The sequence below is a fragment of the Boleophthalmus pectinirostris genome, unplaced genomic scaffold (assembly GCF_026225935.1).
Source record: "Boleophthalmus pectinirostris isolate CB_2022bp ecotype Guang Dong unplaced genomic scaffold, ASM2622593v1 HiC_scaffold_3, whole genome shotgun sequence".
Lineage (NCBI taxonomy): Eukaryota > Metazoa > Chordata > Actinopteri > Gobiiformes > Gobiidae > Boleophthalmus > Boleophthalmus pectinirostris.
Window position 1 is genome coordinate 25,901,647 of NW_026571299.1, and position 22,932 is coordinate 25,924,578.

The following is a 22,932-nucleotide window of genomic DNA, read 5'->3' on the forward strand; positions in this document are numbered from 1 at the left end:
GCAATAAAATAACATTTATTATGAAGTAACAAAATAAATAATCTCTAAATCTGCAACATAAGAAACCAAAGAGGTCACTGGTGGTCGCGAGAGGAAAGGCCTGAGTGGTGGTTTTCATCATTGGACTCAAAAAGTACCTGATCAGATTTTTTTTTTTTTTAGTTTTTCTGACTTTTTTTTTTGTATTTTTGGTTTGGATCAGTAGTATCTGAACAGAGGTGGGTAGTACTCAGTTACATTTAAAGTCTGAGTAAGTCTACAAGTGACAAAAACTTGAAAAAATATAACATTATTTGAACTTGATTCAGTGTTTTGCAAATTTTTATGGTCTATACCAGATTTGATTCATCATTTGCAACATACCAGTGCAGTTAGAACAGTTGGCAGTGTTTAGTTAAATATACCTGTTCTTGTTTTTAACATTTTCACTTTTTTCTGACTAAAAAGTTTGTTTATATTGGAAAACAGAATAAAGAAATTCGTTATTTTGAATCATTTTTGTTATGTTTCATTCAGTATTAACAAAGGTGGTTAGTACTCAGGTACATTTAATCAAGAACAATTATCTGAGTAACCTTTAAAGATTGTAATTCTTTGAGTATACATTATGTATACATTTACTCCTAATTGAGTAATATATTTAACAGTGTAACAGTACTCTTGAGTAAAAGTGTTGGTTGCTCTTTGTCTAATTTTTGTATCTATCCTTTGAAAATATGAGATTTTGTGCACTGTTTAATGTTTAGTCCTTCCAAATACGTCCACTTCAAATACAAAATCAAACTCTTACTCTTATTACTTGATTAGTAGTTTACCTAAAAGCATTTGTACTACTATTATTTTAAATCACCGAACAGTACTTATACTTGAGCACAATTGTTGACCACTACCCACTTCTGTGTATTAATTTGTAAGATCTCTACCACTGAAATATTGGGCAATTTCATAGTGAGATACTGAAAACTTGTAGTTTGAATAAAGAAATTACCCCTGAACTGGAGGATCACCAGTTCAAACCCCCAAGTCAGACTAATGGGCCAACTGAAAACCACTACTCAAAGGGTAAGACCCAAACTTAGAAGCTGCTGCATTGAAAATCAAGCCATAAGTTACACATTTTACAATATTCTAAATACAATTCCTGAACATGAGCAAATGCAGTTAATTACAGTGGTTTTTGAGCAAATCTATTACTACAACTTCAAATGTTAGCTGCACAGAATCTACATTTCTTTATCTACAGAAAGCTCTCTCTAGTTTTTATATATACAATACTGTACAATCATCTCTGCATCGTATCCCATTGTTAAGTGTCCCCGTTAACTTATTTTACAAAGTTATACTGCCACCTGCTGCACCATTAAAATAAAACCAGTCAAATGAAATCATGATTGTGCACAGAACAATGGAAGAATAGCTTAAAAGGTCCACATTACACTTTTTTCTGAGCTATGTTATAATGTTTCTTAATCAAAAACATACCCGGAGTTGTGTTTTATTTTGTTCACAAATCTTCACTAGAATCATTTGGATAATTTCAACCCTAGAATATCCAATCTCTACAGAACTAAAGGAAAAACGTTAAGGTGGAACTGAGCATTTTGAGCTTTGTGGATGTAGACTAATAATAAAGAATTACTCAAACATGTGCGAATGAAACAAAACACAACTCCAGGTCTGTTTTTGATGAAGTAACAACATTATAACATGACTTAACACTCACAAAAATCAATTTTGTGTAATACAGAACCTTTAAACTAGTTCTAGAAATTTGTCATAATTTCAGATGGATGGATTTTCCTTCTTTAAATTCACTTCTCTTTTGAAAAAATTAGACAGAAAATCTATCTAATATAAACCCTTTTTAAGGTAATTTTGTTTAGTTTTGGTCATGCAGATGTGGTCATGTGAGTAAATACTAGTGTTATCACAGTACTAATATTTCAAACTCGATTTCAATGCTAAGTAAGAGACTTGATACTCAGTAGTGCTTCCAATATCACAATGATAATAAAAAAACACTATTTCTTTAGACAACTGAATATAATTTTCAACATTAAATCATAGTACTTTCTTTTTCCTGCAATCCCTCAGTGGTCCAGGTAGGTTCCATAGTGGTCCATGGACATATACTAGTCTATGTGCTCTTATACTTGTTCTGATACAGCTCAATATCACTTTAAAGCTGTTCAGGATTCATTTCTGTTCTGTGAAGTTTGTATCGGTTACTATCTAAATTTTGATACTTTTGACAGTCTAGTGAATACAGCACATGTCCACAGTGGAGCAGGGTCTGTAAAGTGTAATGGCAGACTTGTAAAATAAAAGTGTCTAATAGTTTATAATGGGTGGCTGGAGGTGATATAGTCTCTGGTTCATTTGACTCGGTGGTTGGACTCCTCTTTGATTACACTGGGGCTGATGCTTCTGCACACCGCGATGGTTCTTCTGTTGTTGTCGTGTTCTGTGAAGAAAAGAAACAGTCAGTACTATACTATGTACTTTGCAGCTGATGTCACTGTCATCCCCTAGGGCTGTGAAGCTCACTGAAAGCATCGTTCTCTTAGAAGCTCGACTCAGGTTAGATCTAATCTGAGCTTTATTTGAACCAAATCTGTCCAGAAAGAGCTGAGCTGAGTTGGAACTGCAACAGGTGAGATGATTTGTGCTGTTAAACAAGTGCCTCTCAAATAAAATTACAGTCACAAGCTAGCTATCAAGCCAAGAGTTTTTCACTTAGTCACACTCATGTTTTGGTTGAAAATCAAACACCTAAACATGACTATGAAAGCTCATATTGATCACAAATGAAAATGAAAATATGTCCCCATGCTAATGTGTGCATTGTGTCAACATAGTAACTGATGTGAATTCCATCCATAGACATAGGCACCACTCCGAGTGATGTCACTGCAAAGTATCAGTCGGTTTCAGTTTCTGGTTACATTTTGAGAACTTATAAAAAGTGAAAAAAATCATAGCACACACAGATGGCTGATGTCCAAAAGCTTTTTTTTTTTTTTTTATCATTATTCATCGGCCATCTGAGTGTGCTATGCATTTTTTCACTTTTATTTTACTGTTCCTTGCATTTGCACCTCTACAAGAACCTTGTGTGTGTTTTCAGCTTGAGTTGTTTGTTCACCAAATACTAGTACTTAAATAATTACTTAGATTACTGCTTTTTACTTTTTGAGTAATATTCTTTTAAAGTTGCAGTCTGTAAAATTTCTAATGGAGGGTCACCTGCATATCTCTATGGAGATGTCATTGCTTTGCCTGGCATGTTTCACAGTATAGCTAATACCTATATAGCATATAGTATATTCTTCAATACTATATACTTAGCATTTATTTAATCACAGGTGGTTTTATAGTTACAAATCTCAGTGGGGTTTCCTCTCCACTGATCTGATATGTAACATGCCCTTGTGGTGCCCCCTGCTTGTTTCCACAGAGATCCATTTAACATTTCAGGCTCAAAAATAATCTCCATGGAGACAAGCAGGTGGAGGACCCTTCACCCAAAACGTTACACAGTGCACCCTAAAAAGTCAATTTGTACTTGTACTTCAGGGAGCGATACAGGGCTGGAAACAGTATTTTTATTTAGGAAATAAACTGTTGTGTGTATAGGCCTTACCGTGGCACACACACATGTTTTGGGAAACATAAGAACAGCTGTATGAAAAACTTGTGCTGCATACATCCTCCCTACTGCTTCTCATGTGTATTCTCCTGAGTTGAGTTTTTACTTGGAAACACATTTTTTCTGCCCATTTTAAAACAATGTACATTCTGTGCCTGACCCCGACATTCACTCAAGGTTAAGTAAACTTTCAAACACAAACACACAAGTCTGTGATGCAACCAGTTGTTTTTAAACTAAAGCTTCAGGGGAATTTTCCAAGAAATTCTCCCACGCTCATGAAGTCATCATGGTCTGACCAACGCCACCACAAAAACTCATCACTCTGCCAGAAAAAGTCTGTGTAACCTGTACACAAAAAGTTCTGTAAAGTTTTGAATTTCAGTAAAAAGTCTGGTCTAGTGTCCTACTTTAGTCCAGGAACAGTGTGTGAAGTGATGAAATCTAAACATGCAGGATTATAAATGTGTGTGTACTAAAAGAGTTCATATATGTTTCTATTGTATTTTATTCTATTAAGAATTAAGTAGGCTATTTCTTATTTATATATTGATACTTAATTTTCCTTGCCATTGTTGGTATCCTTATGTATTACTGCAATACAATTATGTTACAAGCTATAACAGTGACTCTTTGTCCGCACTTGTAAATAGTTCATATAGTTTAATGTAAAATGTCTAAAAAATTTGAAAGAAAGTTCATTGTGTTAGATTAGAAGAGGGCAGTAAGGTTAAATACATTTTCTTCTTCCCACTCCTTTTTAGGCCAATTTTTTATTTTTATTTATTTTTTGTTGTTGTCATTTCTGCTATGATCTCATTAATGTTATATATTCCAGTGTAACAGAATGTACATTTCTTACTTGCCCAAATAAATACATAAATCATAAATCACTCATACTTTGCAGTGACATAATCCTAGGAGTGTTCAACATGGATCTCTATGGGCAGAATGTTCAGCAGTTACCATGGTGATACAATGCACACACATTATCAAACACTGGCAAAAACTTTGGAAACTAAAGAAACTACACAAAATGGTAATTAAACAACACATTTCAATTCCCAAATTATTCATTATTCATTACTCCAAGCAAATCCATAACATCTTCTTGGAGACAACCAGGTGATAGAATGATTCATCAGCCGGTTTCACTTCGTAGAACCTGTCTGACATCACAGTGTTAGAATTCGTTTGCTTGACGGTAGATAGGTACTTTTTATCATTTAACCAATCGCTGCTATTTGGTCATTCTCTTTATTCTGGCTTTAAATCCTCAATCTCGGGAATCGTTGACAAACACAGAATGTATGGCTCTTTGCTGATTGGCTGGTGCCCGAAATCGCACTTTTTTGGAGTTTTTGCGAACCATCTAGTGTATTCTGATTGCTGGAGAGAAATGAAATTGAATGGAGGCACTAGGTGGCGCCAGCCAGGCTACATGGTAGACCTGTAAGCAGTAAAGTTACAAAGTGTATTTTAAAGGTCCTATCTTACACAAAATTTAGTCTTTTGAGCTTTAAAGGACCCATATTACACTATTTTCTGATCTATGCTATAATGTTTCCTCATCACAAACATACCTGGAGTTGTGTTTTCACATCTGTTTAACACACAAATGTTTTCAAGGAGGTAACAGCATTATAACATGAGTCAATTTAGTGAAATATAAGACCTTTAAGTCATGTTAGAATGTTGTTACCTCTTCAAAAACAGACCTGGAGTTGTGTTTTGTTTCATTCACACATGTTTGAGTAATATTTTATTAATAGTCTGTTGACATCTCCAAAGATAAAAATGCTCTGTACACCCTTGTGATGTAATGAAGCTGAAGCAGTACTTTTGTGTCTAATGACGAAACGACATTGTAACATGAATAAAACCAGTGATCCTTCAAACATATGTGTTGAGTCCTGTTCACTCTGGACTTGTGTGGAGAATATAAAACATGGAGCCATGTCTCTGCCCACTCCTGTCTTAATCTGGAGCTGTGTCACTGTGACTCAGAACAACGCCCCGAAAATTAACTCCCACAGCTCACATCGCCCTTCACACCCACTCTCTCTCCCTCTCTCTCTTTCCACTCTCTCCACTCTCTCTCCTGCTATCTCTTCTCTCTCTCTCCCCTCCTCTTTCTCCTCTTCCCTCTCTCTCCACACTCCCTCTTTCTTTCCACTCTCTCTCCCCCTCTATCTCCTCCCTCTCTCTCTCCACTCTCACTCCCTTTGTCTCCATTCTCTCTCCCTCTATCTCCCCTCTCTCTCTCCACTAGCTCTCTCCCTCTATCTCCACTCTTCCTCTCTGTCTCTCCACTCTCTCTCCCTCTCTCTCTCTGTCCACTCTATCTCTCCCTCTATCTCCCCCCTCTCCCTCTCCACTCTCTCTCTCAATCTTACTACATTATCTCTCTCTGCACTCTACCTCTCCCTCTATCGCCACACTCTCTATCCACTCTCCCTCCGTCTATCTCCTCGCTCTCCCTCTCTCTTTTCTGTCCTCTATCTACCACTCACTTCCTCTCTCTCTCTGTATGTCTATTCTCTTTCCCTTCCCTTCCTCTCTCTTCTACCTCCTCTGTTTCCGCTCTCCTATGAGCCTCCCTCTCATCTTTCTTTCAACCTCCCTCTCTTTCTTTCCCTCGAATTTCTCTCTTACCCTTTTCTTCTCTCTCTTGCCATTCACTTTCTCTGTCTCCTTTTGTCTGTCACTCGATCTCCAACATCGTTTGTGTCTCCTTTTTCCTTCTTTTCTTTAAAATCTTGTCCCTCCTCCTTCTTCTCTTTCTTTCTCTCTCTCTCTCTGTATGTCTGTTCTTCTTTATCTATTCTATCTATTCTTTAACCTGCCTCTTTCTTCTTTTTTCTTTCTATTCTTCTTTCTTTGCTTCCTCCATTACGTCTGATTCTCTCCTCTTCTGATTTTTGACTATCTCTTCTTTCCTTCTATAAATCCTTGCCTCTCCCATCTCTCCTCCCTCTCTTTCTTTCTCAATATAATTCTTTATGATGCATGAGTTTATTGTAGTCACAGTTGCCTTGGGGCAGACTGACAGAAGTGAGGCTGTTTGCCATTGCTGTTTTTAAGAACCAACTCTATTTTTACAACAATATTTTTGTTAAGCCAGTACTTGTGCAAAATTACTATGAAATCATCAAAACAGTGAATATGTCAAGTGTCTGTGTCAATAGGATGATGACTGTGGATGACGACTTTCCTTTGGGAGACAGTAACTCTGACAAAATCTGGGAAAACTGAGAAAATGGCCCAGTTTTCTTCATCTAGATGTCATTGTATTCTTTTTTTTTTTCCTTTTATAAATTGACTATTAATTTGTGTATTATAATTTGTCATTGATGTGATTGTAGCGTTCGCTTATGTTCGGCATATATATCCATAACTTAGTATGTGTGTAAAAACACCCTCAGAGAAGTATCTTACTCAAGGACACAAGAATAATATACACACTATCTATCTCTTTCCTCTTGTTAAACAAATGTGATTAATAAATAGATACATGCATACAACTGTTGTCAAGCTATGACTCCAAACAAATTATCAAAAAATATCTATAAAATTAAAAATACATAGATTGAAGCAGTCACCATATTCCAGTGTACTGTGTTGTGGATTAGCTGCACTTTTCCAATATTAGTTTTATGTAGAATCAATATGAATGCAAACATATCACCTACAGAATATCTGTACATGTTTAATATAGCTTCTCTCGCTCCTCATATCTTAAAACTATAAGTTTTCTGGTTCAGGATCTGTCACCTACCCAGGCTGGCGCCACCTAGTGCCTCCGCTCAATTTCATTTCTCTCCAGTGACTAGGTCAGGAATCAGAATACATTAGACGGTTTGCAAAAACCCCGGAAGTTGTAAACCGCGTATGCACCACAGCAATCAGCTGTGAAGCCATGACGTCAAACTCAAGCACATGTCTGGGTCCCTTTTGTGGTACAGCACAGTAAACAACAGTAAAAAATTTCGAGATGCATGTAGACAAAACAGACATTCTGTGTCGATTCCCGAGATCGAGGATTTAAAGTCGGAACAAAGAGAATGTTTGGTGGATTTTATCAAGAGCAAAGACGTTATTGCCCTTCTTCCTACGGAATTTGGTGCATTACATACATCACGACCAAATAGCAGTGATTGATTAAATAAAAAAGTACCCGCCTACCGTCGAGCAAATGAATCCTAATGCTGCGAGGTCAGACGGTTTTCACAAAGTGAAACCAGCTGATGAATCAGACTGTCTGTCACCTGCTTGTCTCATTCAAACTTTACTGCTTTGCCTGATGTTTTAGCCAGGCTGGCACCACCTACTCTCTAAGCTCAATTTCATTTCTCTCCAGTGACTAGGTCAGGAATCAGAATACACTTGACGGTTCGCAAAAACCCCAGAAGTGCGAGTTCGGGCATCAGCCAATCAGCGAAAAGACATACATTCTATGTTTGCAACGATTCCTGAGATTGAGGATTTAAAGCCAGAACAAAGAGAATGTTTGGTGGATTTTATCAAGAGCAAAGACGTTATTGTCCTTCTTCCTACAGGATTTGGGAAAAGCTTAATATATCAGTTAGCCCCGTTAGCGGCGCATTACATATGTCATGACCAAATAGCAGCGATTGCTTAAATAAAAAAAGTAATCGCCTTTCGTCGAGTGAACGAATCCTAATGCATCAGCATTAGGATTCATAATCCTAATGGTCAGACGGTTTCTACGAAGTAAGACCAGCTGATGAATCAAGCAGGAAAATATTCATGTATAAATGTATAGTATATAGTATATAATGTATAGTATAAATCTCTATCTATCTTTAAATTGTGTTTAAAGTGTTTTTATGGCCAAAACAATTAATGGTCTGTTGGAGTTACCAACTTGTTTTCATGTAAAATGCAAAATTAATAAAATTTTGTGCAAGGTTTTGGACCCTCCACCCACAAAAGTGTATACTGCTCCTTTAAACATCACCAATTTGTAGTAACAGCGGGAAAACGATGAAAGGTAATAAACAAATCATGTAATAAAAATCAAAACATGCAGAAGGTGTGAATCTGTGATAAAAATAAAGATTTAAACTTTTACAGTATAAGCTACACAGACATGGGATTTCTCTCCTCCTCCTCCTCTCTTTCTCGCTCGCTCTCTCTGCTTTGTCTCTCCCTTTCTCTCTCTCTCACGCTCTCTCTCCTCTGTGCCCACGCTAATGCTCGCCCGCCCGCCACTCTGACGTCAAAGCCACAGTCACAGGGAGGGGGCGCCAGAGCACGCCACCCACGGAGCACTTCCTCTCCTCCCCCTTGCTCCCCTCCTCGATCGCCCACGCCTCGGCTTCCTCCTTCTACACTGTCACAACTGCACCTGTCCTGGAGAATTATGGGTCCCCTCCATTCAAACCAGAACAAAATATTATGAGAGCAAAGCCAGATATTCAGATAAAGGAAGCGTATGTAAGATTTCAAATTTCAGTTTTATAAACATGCCTCCAGATACAAGGTAAACATGTTCAAATCAAATATAGCTTTTACTGATAACAACTGGAATACTGATTTATTACTAATTGCAAAAAAAAAACCAACACTGGTCAGGTTGTTTATGTTACATTGTGGTGTTTTGGTTTTCAAGGCGATTATCCAGTTGGAAAACAGAATGAGTCAGATCAGTCTTTCCTTTATGTTGCTAGTTTCAGTGCTCAAATTCAGTTGGTTTAAACCTAAAGTGCCTCTCTCTCTGAATCGTCACTACCTAAACTCAAGTATCTGCACACAATCATGAATCAGAGCTAGTGAAATTCTGGAGGTTTCACATGAGGTACGGCCTGTCCTGTCCATACATTGAGAAAGACAAAAACTTCACAATTTGTAGCAAAAGAAAATGTTGTCCTATACCCGGATTAAGTCAGAACTAAACCAGGCTATACTCACACTTATCCTGGTTGGATCCTTTTTTAATTCCATTTAAGTCTGAATGTAGACATGGTTTGGTCCTGTTCTAGTCCTGGTTTAGTTCTGGTCTAGTCCAGGTTTCGTGCCAGTTTTGATAAAATGTGTGCGTAATAGGGATGTAACAATAACCGAAATATCATGATATTGTATCATCAAAGTTCTCACAATAATATCGTGGACCATCACAATATATCGAATTATAAGTCTCTTTGCTTAAATTAAGAGTTATGGTGCAGTAATATCAGTAATAATAGTAAAAGTAATAGTAAAAAAAACAAACAAACAAACAAAAAAAAACAAAAAAACACACAAGAAACTACATAGACCATGATCCTTTGCTCCATTTCAATGTATACTACATGATGAAATAACAGTTTTAAGCACTACTAAGTTTTAGTTCTTTGGATTAAGTCTTGCCAAGGCATTTTAAGAGGAAAAAGTAGCATATTTACAGTTTGAGCTGTTTAGCCTCTACAAAATATCGCAATAAATATCGTATCGTGAGATGTATATCGTGAAAATATTGTACCGTGAGACGTATATCATGAAAATATCGAACTGAGAGATTTGGATGCATCTCTAATCGTGAGCCTCCCCACCAATAAATATCGCAATAAATATCATACTGTAACGATATCGTATTGTGAGATTTGGATATCGTTACACCCCTAGTGTGTAAATATGAATGCATTATAATTAGGGGTGTCAAATTATCGCGTTAATTGCGATTAATTAATTACAGTCATATTTAGCGCGTTATGTTTTTTAATCGCGTTAATCTAATTTTTATTCTCTAACTTTACTGTTTCTGTATGCGAGTTGCTTTATTATAAAACCTGTTTTTATGTGTTGTTGGGACAACAACAACAACAACACACACACACACACACACACACACACAAAACACATTTATAATTTTTTTTATTTCGGTAATTCCACTCATTGCCGGAAACCCACACAAAACGCGCGCAGTAAGAGCGATGTAAACATTATGTTAACGCTGGCGGCCTCAGTCGCACAATGGACGAGGTCGAAGAGCCAGTAGAACAGAAGCAGCAGTGCACAGGTAAAAACACATTCGTGTCTTGGAAATTATTCTCCCGAAGTGAAATATAAAAGAAAATAACAAATATAAAATCGCCTACAACTTAAATGTCACTGGTGAAAACAACCTGCATAGACTCATGATGTCTGCACTACTGTCCTATAGTGACCTGCCACATGAGAGGACACGCACACAAACACACACAAACACACACAAACACAACACAACACAAACACACACAAACACAAACACAAACACACACCTTCATCATCGTCATTAACCTGAGAACGCGCGGACCACGTTTCCTTCCGTAGTTACTGCGCGGACAACGACGTGCTCCCATGCGCCGCGTGTGGATCGTGTTTTCTCGCGTACGCGGCGTAAACCGCGCTTCCTCCTGTGAACTAACACCAGAACTAACACCAAGACTAAAACCAGGACTTATCCAGTCCAGGACTAAACCAGGTCTAAACCAGGACTAAACCAGTCCAGCACTAAACCAGAACTAAAACCAGAACTAAAACCAGGTCTAAACCAGGTCTAAACCAGGACTAAACCAGAACTAAAACCAGGTCTAAACCAGGAATAAACCAGAACTAAAACCAGAACTAAAACCAGGTCTAAACCAGGTCTAAACAAGGTCTAAACCAGGACTAAACCAGAACTAACACCAGGACTAAAACAGGATTAATCCATTCCAGGACTAAACTAGGACTAAAGCAGGTCTAAACCAGGACTAAAACAAGGACTAAAACCAGTGATCTCATATATAAAGCATTTCTCTATCAATAATATTTTTAATATGGTTAAGGAAAGACTGGACTTTTTATTGTCTTTAAGTAGACAAAAGTTATTATGTTTAGATTTCCTAGTCTTTGCTACTTTACAGCAAACAGTTTCTTATTCATGGAGACTTGGGCTCAACAGCCAATTTGGAGAGATTTGTTAAACAATAAATGACTTTATAAAGTCACTTTTTTTAATCTATATCAGTCTTTTGATCTGCCACAATAATGTAATAATGAATTTAAATGAAAATACCTCAAATTGAAGGCTTTTCTCAGCAATTTTTAGGTGAGATTAAAATGAGATTAATTAGATTAATTAATTACAGATCATAATGAATTAATCTCTCAATTTTTTTAATCACATGACAGCACTAATTATAATAGGTGTAAACTAGATCTAAACTTAGTCTAAACTTGAACTAACCAAGGACTAAATCAAGACTGAACCAGCTATAAAATATAACCCAAATCAGGCGTAAACTGAAACTAAATCAGGACTAAAACTAAAACTAAGTAAATCAAAACCTGGACTAAAATAACAAACCACTACTTTGTCAGAACTATGTAACTTAGTATTTGAGAAGTGTGTGTCTGTTTCAGGGTTATTTTCAGTGTGTTATCAAAGCCTCTCCTCTTCACTTTGTTGTTCAGGCACTTTTTCTTGTGACTCTTGTTGTGAGATTGTGAGATGTGTAATTTTTCACTGTGCGCGTCTCAAATGGAGGCGTCGCATCCTGACTCACTCCAGTTCAAAACAGACCGTCAAATATTCATTGTAAGAGTAAAGGTTAAAAGGATCACTGCCTATGGGATTTTCAACCCAAAACCCTAAGACAAGATCAGTGAGTCACTAGTGAGGAACACGAGTAACATTGTACTGTTTATTCTCAGACAGTGGTGTAAGAAAAATGCAAAATCATACAAAAATACTGCTACTGCAAAATTACTGAAGAAGTCAAATAAGTATATACAGTTGTGAAATGTATTACAATTATAAAAATGCACTGCCACATATTATCTCTATGCTTCCTCTGAAATATTCCATAGCATGACATTAAAATGGTCAATAACTCACTACTGAGGGATAGGAGGAAGGGACTTTGTACTGTTTATTCTCAGACAGTGGTGAAAGAAATATCCAAAATATTCTATAAAATATTTTTACAAGGGCCCTACCGATATATTGGTTGGGTGATATTATTGGCCGATGTGGACACTTGGAGACATATCAGCTATCGGCTTAAATCTCGCCGATATGGGCCGATAGTCCACGTGGGCATGTTATACCTCGTTATAAAGGTTAGATTCCCTATGTTATGTCAATTGAATCCAATTTACAGACAGATAAATGTCCTAATATGTGGTGCTGCATCAGTATTTATCTGCAGAGTCATTTGTCTGTGTGCATGACGCCGTACTGCCCCTGAATGCACCCCTAGAGTCACGTCACTCATGTGCACTTGTTTATAAGATCCATGTGCACAACACTGAGGCGCTGCTTTAATTGTCATTCTGTACTGATCTACAGTACAGAATGTCTGATACAATACTGATGAGAAATAAAAGCGAACTTCATTACAGTTTAAACCTACAACAAAACTACTGCTTGTTTCTTATCAAACTTATTAGTGCAGACTTGCGATCTGAGAGGAGCCTGTGTGAGCGCTGAGTGCTACAAATGTGTTGGTAATGAAGCTACTTTCTCACTGCTTAGTGATTAGCTTCTGTAGCTCCCACACATAAACAGCCTGTTTTCTCTTATATTGGCCTAGTGTAAAGTGACTATAGTGACTGCATTGATATGCAAATGAGCTGTGAATAGAGGTGTGAATGGTCATCATTTACACATATAATTAATTACTGAACACGCAAGCATTTACCGCTAAAGACTAATAGCATTAGTTTACTTACTCTCTTTACTGGCTAGAATGTCATGCAAAAATGACATTAGGCCGACCTACTGTCTTTAAATATGACTGTAAAGAGGCAGAATAACAATAAATGTAGTCTAAATGAACCCAATATTAAATCCAGTAGAGACCTAAGATTAACAATCAACTGAAGATTTACAGTAAATTTTTATACCACTAAATATACTGGCTTTTATATCAGCTATCAGCACCTCCAACTCCCATTTTATTGGGATCATGTTGGCCGCAAAAAAATCCATATTGGTCGGGCCCTCATTTTTCCTATTAAATTATTGAAGTGCTCAAATAAATGTATGCAATTATGAAATGTATTACTTTTGTAAAAGCCATCACTATGAAAGTAATCACTATGCTTTGGAATGTTCCACAATATGACATTAAACTGATCTACCTTGCATTTATTCAACTGCAAATGATTTAATGCTAAAATACCATGGAGATAGATACATTTAAAGCCATACTAAGTAACATTACAAGCAAAGTAATAACATTTCCATGAAGACAAGTGTCCACCATCAAAAAAGTTACAGTTACAGTTTTTACATCAAATGTCCTTCCTTTTACCATCTTATACGATCACTGCAGTCGGATATTGGGTTTATCCACTCTTATATGATAATCTTTGTGTTTACCTGTTGTGTGGTTCCCCTCCGGCCCCAGGCTGATTTTGGCGGTTCGATCATGTGACACCAGTCTGGCTAATCGCAGCCCTTCGTCCATGAGCGTCTGCTGCATCAGATGACGGCTCCAGGTCGCGTGATTGGACGAATCGTTGTGTGGGCGAGGAGAAGGCGACTTGTTACACTGTGACCCTACGTCTAAACAAGAGGAGAGCATTTGAATGATGGGATAATGAACCAATCACAATGCACTGATCAGTTTTTTCAATATATTCTAGTGTCAACTCTCCTTTCTGTTTGAATGCACGGAGGACTGGGCACATACTCTTTAAATGTTCAATCACATACATTTATTTGTAGTACATATCCCTCAAATGATAGTAAATCTGAGTAAAAAATGGGCAACTCTTCCCAAAGTTTTTTCTTTCTTGCATTGCTCTTTTGGACATATATATATATTTTTTCAGAACAGCTGTACCTAATAAAGTGTCCAGTGTCTTCATGCGATTTATTTACCGTGGGAGACACTGTCCAAGCTCTCTGCTGATAAACTGTCTTCATCATTGCGTTGGTTCAGATTTTCTGGACCTTCCACTCCCAAAAGAGACAAGTTTTCAGGAACCAAAACCTGGAACATGTCACAACATTTGGAGCTGACAATTTATTTTGCTAAAGCTGGCAGATATTTGTTAAATAAAATATATTGAATATGAATAAATAAAGTATTGCTACTATTAGTGCTACAGCTCAAAATATTCTACTGTGACTACTATGAGTATCGCTATTAAAAAAACTCTCCTCTACTGCTCCTTTTGTTAATACTAAAAGTGTTATTATTACTAGAGGGCTTTTGCTATTACTACTTCTACTACCACAGCTACTTCTGCTAGTACGACTACTACTTTCTTCTGCTAATACTATCACTACAAAACATTTTACTTATATTGTGTATTACATATTTCTGACAAATAATGTGGAAACTCACCTCATGTCTTGGTCTCTTTAGAGGCAGTATGTGGTTCTCCTCTGGATTGGTCCTGGAAATTTAACAAAGACATTTCAATCAATATATTTTATTAAAAAAAATAAAAATAAATTAGTAAAATAATTGTATTGCTTTTTGCCTCATTTGTATTGCATGTCTTTAAAAGTGCCACAGTCCATAACAGCATATAACAGTATATAACAGTGGGTTACATCTGTGAAGTAACTATAACCACAGCTGCCCTGGAGCAGATTGGTAGCCTTGCCTCCGTCAGTTTGCCCCAGGGCAGCTGTGGTTAAAGTTACTCAGCCCCCTCAACTAAAACCAACACTCACAAGGACACACCCATTCATGTTAGGCAAGATGATAGAAGTGACCTGCACAAAGACACAACAACAGCATGCATTGGAGCAGGGTGTAAATAGTCAATAATCAGTTTGAGTCTTGTTAATGGACATGTCTACATCCAATCCTCTGTCAGTGAAAGCATGTGGTTTGGAGCAGAAGGTCAGACTTTGGAGGAAGAAATCTGTATATCTCTTTATCAACCTTTATTTAACCAGCTGAAAACCCTGTTGAGATAGAAATCTATCTTTCAAGTGTGACCTAGTTTGCCATTTTTCTGTTTTGTTTAATTTCAGACAAGTCATATTTGAAGCCATTTAAAGGCCTTTTAATTCAACAAAATAAACAAGAATTGAAAACTGTGATTGATCAGTATGAGATTTTTTTTCTTTGCTCAGCCCTAGAACTGTTGATTGATTTGTGATTTAGTCTGATTGAAGAGTTATAATTCTTAACAGATTACACACAACTGAAAAACATCAAAACTCATCCTTTTACACCAAAATCCTGACACAAGTCTTGAATGGGGACAAAAATTCACTTAACAGAAGGAAAAATAAGTACAACACGACATGATGTTTTAGAGTGATTCATTCCTTTCACTTCAAGTTGGTCCAAGGTTCTTCATCAATACATTTTATTAATAGCACCAAAACAAGGACAAATTCAAGGTGCAATCAAGCTATCACTGCAGGGGGGGTTTGGTCATCGGTTGCTACGGCAGAGGTGAATAGCACGCTCTTCTAAAGGGCTGCTGTTTCCTGGTGTTAGTTGAAGTATAATAGCACATAGATGAGTAAATGCCCATGAAACACTTTGGAACCAACCTGGACCACTGAGGGATTACACACATATAACACAAGGGAATATAAAAGAAAGTACTATAATTTAATGTTGAAAATCACATTCCATTGTCTAAATAAAGACTGTTTTTTATTTTCATTGTGGTATCAGAATCTCAGTATTGAATCTATTCGAAATTAAGTTTTAAATTTTAGTATCATGACACTACTAATTTGGGTACAGAACTGCTTTCAAAAAAAAAAAAATATTGGATCACGATATGGCCATTTTACCAAAAAGCATATCTTCACAGAAATAAGATCATGATTCGATTAGATCACCATATCTCCCAGTCCTACCTGGCGTGTTTGAGCGTGGAGGTGTAGGCACATTTCCGGGCCACCTGTCGTGCCAAAGAGAACAGCTCCACCCGTCTAAGGAGGAGGGCGTTGTCTCGAATACAGAACTGAGCGGCTGCTTCATTTATGATCAACTGAAAAACAAACAGATGTTCATTACATTTTCAGTTACAGTTTCAGTTATAGTTTTATTTGTTTTTCTAAATATGTGTTCATAATAAGACCTAAGATTGACCAGCCCTATGCATTGGTCCCATTAAAATCCACCTTGACCTGCTACTAACTTCTTGGGCTCTTTTTAAAGACAATACAATGGGAGATGTATTTACCTTATTGAAATCTTCTGAACTGTCACTTGTGCATATCGTGACACTTCAGCAGCAGAAACATGTAAACGAGGTAAATAGATCTCCTACTGTATTGTCTTTAAGAAGAATTCAAGAAGTTAATCCACAAAAGAAGACAAACTGAATGTTTTTGGACTACAACTGCTACTACTTCTGTTACTACTACCAATAACAGTACCACTACTACTACCAAAACAAAACCTTCTACTTATATCGCTGATACTTTCTCCAGCTTTCAACAGTGACATTGAAAGATTGTCCAAATGAGGAAGAGACATTAGTTACAGGAACAATAAAGACTAACCTTAACCTACTACAACAACTACTAATTACTACTACAGAATCTACATATAACAAGACATAATTAATAGGATGCTAAGTAAGTAGTTACTAAGCCTGATTCATTCTTAAAGGTACAGTATGTAAATTTCTGGAGATGGCATGTCACCTGTGTCTGTTTCCATGGCAATAGAAAGTTAAACCACACCTCAGAATATTCTCCATTAAAATAGATAGTAGTGTGTTTGACAAAGTAAACTTAAAAATACACAAATGTCTTTCACTTGTTATATTAAAGGTGCAGTCTGTAACTTTTCTGCTTGCCTCCATGGTGATATTACTGTTTTGCTTTAATTATTCCACAGTAGTAACTTGGTATTCACAATGGAGACAGGTTAATTGTCAGGTCTATGGAGAAGCGAGCCTGCACATGGTAAGAATTCATGTTTTGTAAGGTGTTCTTGAGCGATAAAACACCTGTAATTGAAGAAATACAAGGGGGATATGTTTAATGCCCTACTGTGGGACATTCGAGGCAGAGAAATAACAAGCAAGTAGTGAACCCTCCATCTTAGAAGTTACACAATGCTTCTTTAAAAGAAGTTTCTTACCTCGTGATGTGTGAGCTGTTTCCCCTCTCTCCTTTTCGAATCAAAGCGTCCGTAGATCAAACTGTACTTTCTGATCTCCTCTTCTTTGTTCACATCTTGCGCGCCCATTTTGAAGATATGCCCCACTGTCTTCGCCATCTTCTTGTTCATCCTCAGCAGTGTCTTCACCTCTGTAGGATCTGACCTGGGTAGTGTCCTTAATAGTCTATCCACGCTTTCTATCACTGCTTTGGTTGTATCCGGATCCAGCTGACCCCCGGACCAGGCCGACAGAGCGGAGGAGGAGGAGCTGGGCGAGGCGGAGGGCAAGGGGCAGATAGAGAGCAGAGGGGGGCTGGGGGTATCTTCGTCTGGGCCGGAGGGGCAGTTAGCATCCTGGTCGGGGCAGAGCCATTGTGGGTCCATGGGGGAGAGTTTGTCCCGGTAGTGGTGGTCCGGAGGCTGGGGAGAGGGCTGAGAGCACGGGCTCCTGGGGCTTCCACTGTGCATGGGCGTCAAGCAGGCTCTGTCCTCCCTGGAAGAGAAGAGGAAATTATGTCACTTTTTTACCAGTGGAAGTCTTAGGGTTGGGCAATATGACTGTAATATACTATCACTCTCTATTTTGTCTCTATTTTATTTTTATTCTGAGTCATTAAAACAACATCCTTTATTACACAAAATGGACTTTTGTGAGCTTTAAGTGAAGTTATAATGTTGTTACCTCCTCAAAAACAAACCTGGTGTTGTGTTTTGTTTTATTCACACTGTAGTCTGTCTACATCTCCATAGCTCAAAATGCTCCGTTCTACCTTGTGATGTCATGAAGTGATAGTTTTCAAGTTAACAGCTCCTTTTACCTCCTTTTTCCTTTTTGGCAATTCCGGGGCTGAAATCATCCAAATAATTCTAGTGAAGGTTTTGTCAACAAAAAGCAACTCCAGGCAGGTTTGTGATGAGGAAACAATATTACGACAGATCAGAAAATTGAGTAATATGGGGTATTATGCAAAAGCAATTATTTTCAGCTTTCTAGCATGTTATAAACTTGTTCCCTCATTAAAAACATGCCTGAAGAGGATTTAGATGTCATTCATGCATGTTTGAGTAATCTAGCGATCTCTCCCAGGCCCTACTCAAACCCTGCTTACCATTAGGTGCAAGATTCTGTACAATACTCTGCCCACAAAGCCTCCGTCATCCGTGCTCCCACACGACAAAAATACGCTCACTTGACAAACTTGACGCAAATAATGAGGTGCCGTAGTTTCATTAGGGGGGTGCATGCTGATTGTGTTGTGATAGCGCTCTGAAGGGGGAGCGACTTGTTATTTTCTGCAAATAGCATTTTCAAAACAATAAAAGGTAACATTGTGATCTAAATATGTTATGTGTTACCAGCTCATACCCCATAGAAGTAAAATACCTCCTCTCTAAATTTATTTTGAGGACTATTGAACATTCAAAAGATATAATATTTTCATCATCCTGAGACCTATGGCTAAAAAGTGGCCTATAATGATGCTCAAAGACTTTAAGACTTTAAAACTCCAACTTAAGACAGTTAATAAGGCCCAGATGGACCAGTGCCAGTGAACACTTGTGTCCTCTAAAGTTGCTACACATTGCAAGCTGTTTTTAAGAAATGTCATGTATAAATTGTGAGTGAAAATATGGTATCCCCCACACTTCTCAGCTGTGGGAACACTAGTATAGTTCTCTCCTAAGAGGTAAGGCACCTCTTACTGTTTAAAAAAAATAAAATAAAATGCTTTTATAGTTAGTTTTTACTTTAGTCTCCATAAATATATCTATTCATAGCTGGGACAATTCTACACTCACCTTTCACATGGAGACCCCGGCTGCCCGTTGCTCAGACTCTTTCCTGCTCTGGTCCCTGTCCCATCCACTTTAAACATTGGCAGCGCCCCCAGTGGCACAGAGGACATGGGCTGGCTGAACACAGCGGGGTTAGCAGCCCAGTCCCTCAGTGCTTTCTGCAGACGCCGCACGTGCAGAGGTTTAGTGGCCATTCCCACCAGAGCCATGATCTCCAGAAACTCCTCCTCCGCCGCCTCACAAAGCTGCTGCACGTCGTCGCCGCCCTGCTGGATGAACGTGTCGTAGTAGGAGAGCAGATTGGCCCGCTGCAGCACACGGTACAACTGAAGCTCACCCAGGGTCCGAGGGAGAGACATGGCACTGTGGAAGAAAGAGAAATATGGAGTATTTGGACAGAGAATATACTTTTTCAAGGGTCAAGGCCTATCTTATTGATACTTTGCAGTGACATCACGATGGGGGTGTTCTGCATGTATCTCTATTGGCGGAATGTACCAGGGAGACACAATGCACAATAAAAAAAGTTTTAAGATCATCTGAAAACTCAAGAAAAAATACAACACATTTTCAGGCGCCTGTGAACAGTCTGAGCATTCATGGTCATGTTTAGGTGTTTGATTTTCAACAAAAAGGTGGGAGTGACTTACTGAAAAACTGTTGGCTAATACTAGTTAGCTTATGACTGTAATTTTGCATGTGAGAGGCTTGTTTAAGCGCACAAATCAGCTCACCTGTTGTAGTTGCAGGTACACTGGGCCATATGGTGATAATGATTGAATTGTTGATCTCATCCATGTGACAATCTGCTCTTTTGGTGATCTCACTACATAGTGATTCAGTGGTTGTCTGTTTAATGCAAATCTCAAACACAGATAATTCCCCCAGCCCACGCCACCTACTGGCCAACCTCCTTAAGACTCCACGTGAGTGACAGGTGGAATTAACCAACCACAGTGAAGTATGAACTCTCAGAACAAGCAGAAGACTTTATTGACCACTTAAAGGCAATGGATGGGAGACAGCTAGGTGCCATGTGCCACAGTAGTGCAGCAGTAAACAGTTGTGTCCCAAGACAAGGCACTTCACCCACTTCTATTATAAATGTAGTATGTGTGTGTTGACGGTGGTGGGAAGGGCTTATGATGCCGCTGTGGTTACAAAAGTAGCTTACCACCACCGAGTGTGGAGTGAATGAATAATGTGTGAAACTGTAAAGTGACTTTGAGCGTCTGTAAAATCACTATAAGATACTGGGCCTATTACCATTTACAGTTATACATGTTCCAGCCATTGAAGTTTGTCAGTTCAAAGAGTACATTTTGTGTGCATAAACTAGTACTTTGGGTGGCAAGAGCTAAGTTGGAACATCAAATCTGAAAGTCAGAGGTTCAGTCCCTACACTCAACAATGCATTGTTGTTGTGTCCTTGAGCCACTTCTGTCCAGTGTTTGTGTACAGTGTTTAGAGTGTCCGATAGAGATGGAGTAGCACTAATCTAACTAATGTACATGTGGCCATTTGACCTTGCAGCAATTATCTTAATAATGTTCTGACTCACAATTTAAATAAAACACAGACCAAATGAGATGTCTTTTCTGTTTATATGTAATTGGTAAAATTATAATGTTCAACCTTTAGTGACCCACGCACAGATCCCCCACAACCTTTCAGTCCCCACCCACAACTTGGTAATTACAAATGACTAAAAACTGCAGATGCTTGGTTCAGCAGCTGCCCATTGTCCAAGTCCTCACATGTAGGCTATTACATCTATTTTTATAGGAGAGCATATTCATGGAAAAAAATAAAATAAAATAAAAAATAAAAGAACTGTAAACTCTAGTTGACAAAAGTGTTTTAGAGAGACAGAGAACATTACCGAAATTACCACTGCTAAAAGGCTAGGTAAAACGGCACCAAATTGCTCATTACAATGCATTAAATTACGCATTAAAATTACGCACGATGGCACCACACGTATAAAGCCTCGGCAGATCCAACGCTCACCTTCTTTCGCTCAGGTACACGGACGCGCCGAGAGGGGACCGACGTAATTACGCAAATCGGGTCTCCCCAACGAACGATGACACCAACGGCGCGCTGCTACGATGTTCTGACGCGCAAGACGGACAAAAATAGTTTTACACAGGCATTAAAACCTCAAATGTAAACACGAATTGAAAAGAAATGTAAAATTAGCTTAGGTTTAGTGTTATTTAATTACCTTGCAGTTTTTGCCCAAAGCGTCCTCGGATCAGACTGTTGTGAAGTGGATCCCCGTGTAGCTCGTCTGCACCAGTCAGTGGCAGAAATCCTCCGCGGGCGCACCGTATTGGTTGCTGGCTGCCTTTTTGCCGTGTGTGTGGGCTGGAGAATGGCGGGGGCGGACTGCAGCACGCCATCTGACCGAAAAAGAGCCTTCCTCTCCCGGTAGAGAGGCGGCTTTCAAATTGGAGATGTGGGTGGTGGGCGTGGGGGGATGAAATTAACCCTCTGCGTCTCTCCAGAACTGGCGCTCCTACTTCTACTTCTGCTGCTGCTACTGGGGGCCCCATAGTTCACTCATGTACTTAGACATGTCCAATTATTATGCATTTAATAGACAATTTAACCAATAATCTTACCTATTATATAAAGTCTGTAGAGTTGCCTATGGCCTATTAATTGCACAATAAATCGTATCAACTCTGTAACAAAGCTGGGTCCCCATGGTTCAGTCATGCACTAGACATTTCCAATTATTGTGCATTTAATAGACAACTTAACCAATATTATGATCTAATATAGTCTGTATTGTAGCGTTGCATACTTCTAATTGCATAACAAATCACATTAACTCTGTCCAAACTATGGCCCGGGGGTCAAACGCGGCGTTAAGACTAATTTTTGTTGGCCCTCACGCTCTCTGCTGAATTGGCCCAAATGATCAAAGGCAGTGCTGCAAATTAGTAAGTATTTCTACCACTGTATTATGTTATTATAATGATACAGACCTATACAGACAATACAGATGCGATACAGACCTCTTTTAACTGTGATATAGTGCATTTATATTACTATATTTGATTTATAGTACTTGTACATACATTTATACTGTATAATTATGCCTTATTTGACACCAGTCCCTTGCTATTTTTTATTGCTTCTTATTTAGAAGTTTTATTACCATTTATATCTTTTTTACTCTGTGTTATTGTGATATAATGTGTTGTGTGAGCTACTGCATCCAAGTAATTTCCTTTGTGGATCAATAAAGTCTGTCTAAGTTTAAGTCTAAGTCAAATTCAAACCTAAATTGGACCTGGAGTTTGTGTTACAAGACTTGTTCTGGTTCTGTAAAATACATCTATCTGAAAGTCTAGCTGTACTAAACACCCGTCTATGTCCTCTATTACAAAAGTGTTTGAAAAAAGT

At 38.2% G+C, this 22,932-nt stretch overlaps 1 protein-coding gene across 2 annotated transcripts; it reads right to left on the bottom strand.

The window, feature by feature from the left end:
• Positions 1 to 21,830, bottom strand: nab2 (NGFI-A binding protein 2 (EGR1 binding protein 2)). 2 transcript variants are annotated; one of them, XM_020937015.2, is made up of 8 exons: positions 21,743 to 21,830; positions 19,519 to 19,878; positions 17,698 to 18,211; positions 16,461 to 16,594; positions 14,974 to 15,025; positions 14,505 to 14,616; positions 14,001 to 14,186; positions 1 to 2,464 (listed from the first exon to the last, which is right to left on the bottom strand). In XM_020937015.2, the coding sequence occupies exons 2-8, from the start codon at positions 19,872 to 19,874 to the stop codon at positions 2,376 to 2,378; spliced, it is 1,443 nt and encodes a 480-aa protein (XP_020792674.1). In that variant the 5' UTR covers positions 19,875 to 19,878; positions 21,743 to 21,830; the 3' UTR covers positions 1 to 2,375. The 2 variants fall into 2 exon arrangements, with proteins under 2 accessions (XP_020792674.1, XP_055016940.1); XM_055160965.1 differs by lacking the exon at positions 1 to 2,464 and having other exon boundaries at positions 14,091 to 14,186; positions 14,467 to 14,616.
• Between the last annotated feature and the right edge of the window lie 1,102 nt (positions 21,831 to 22,932).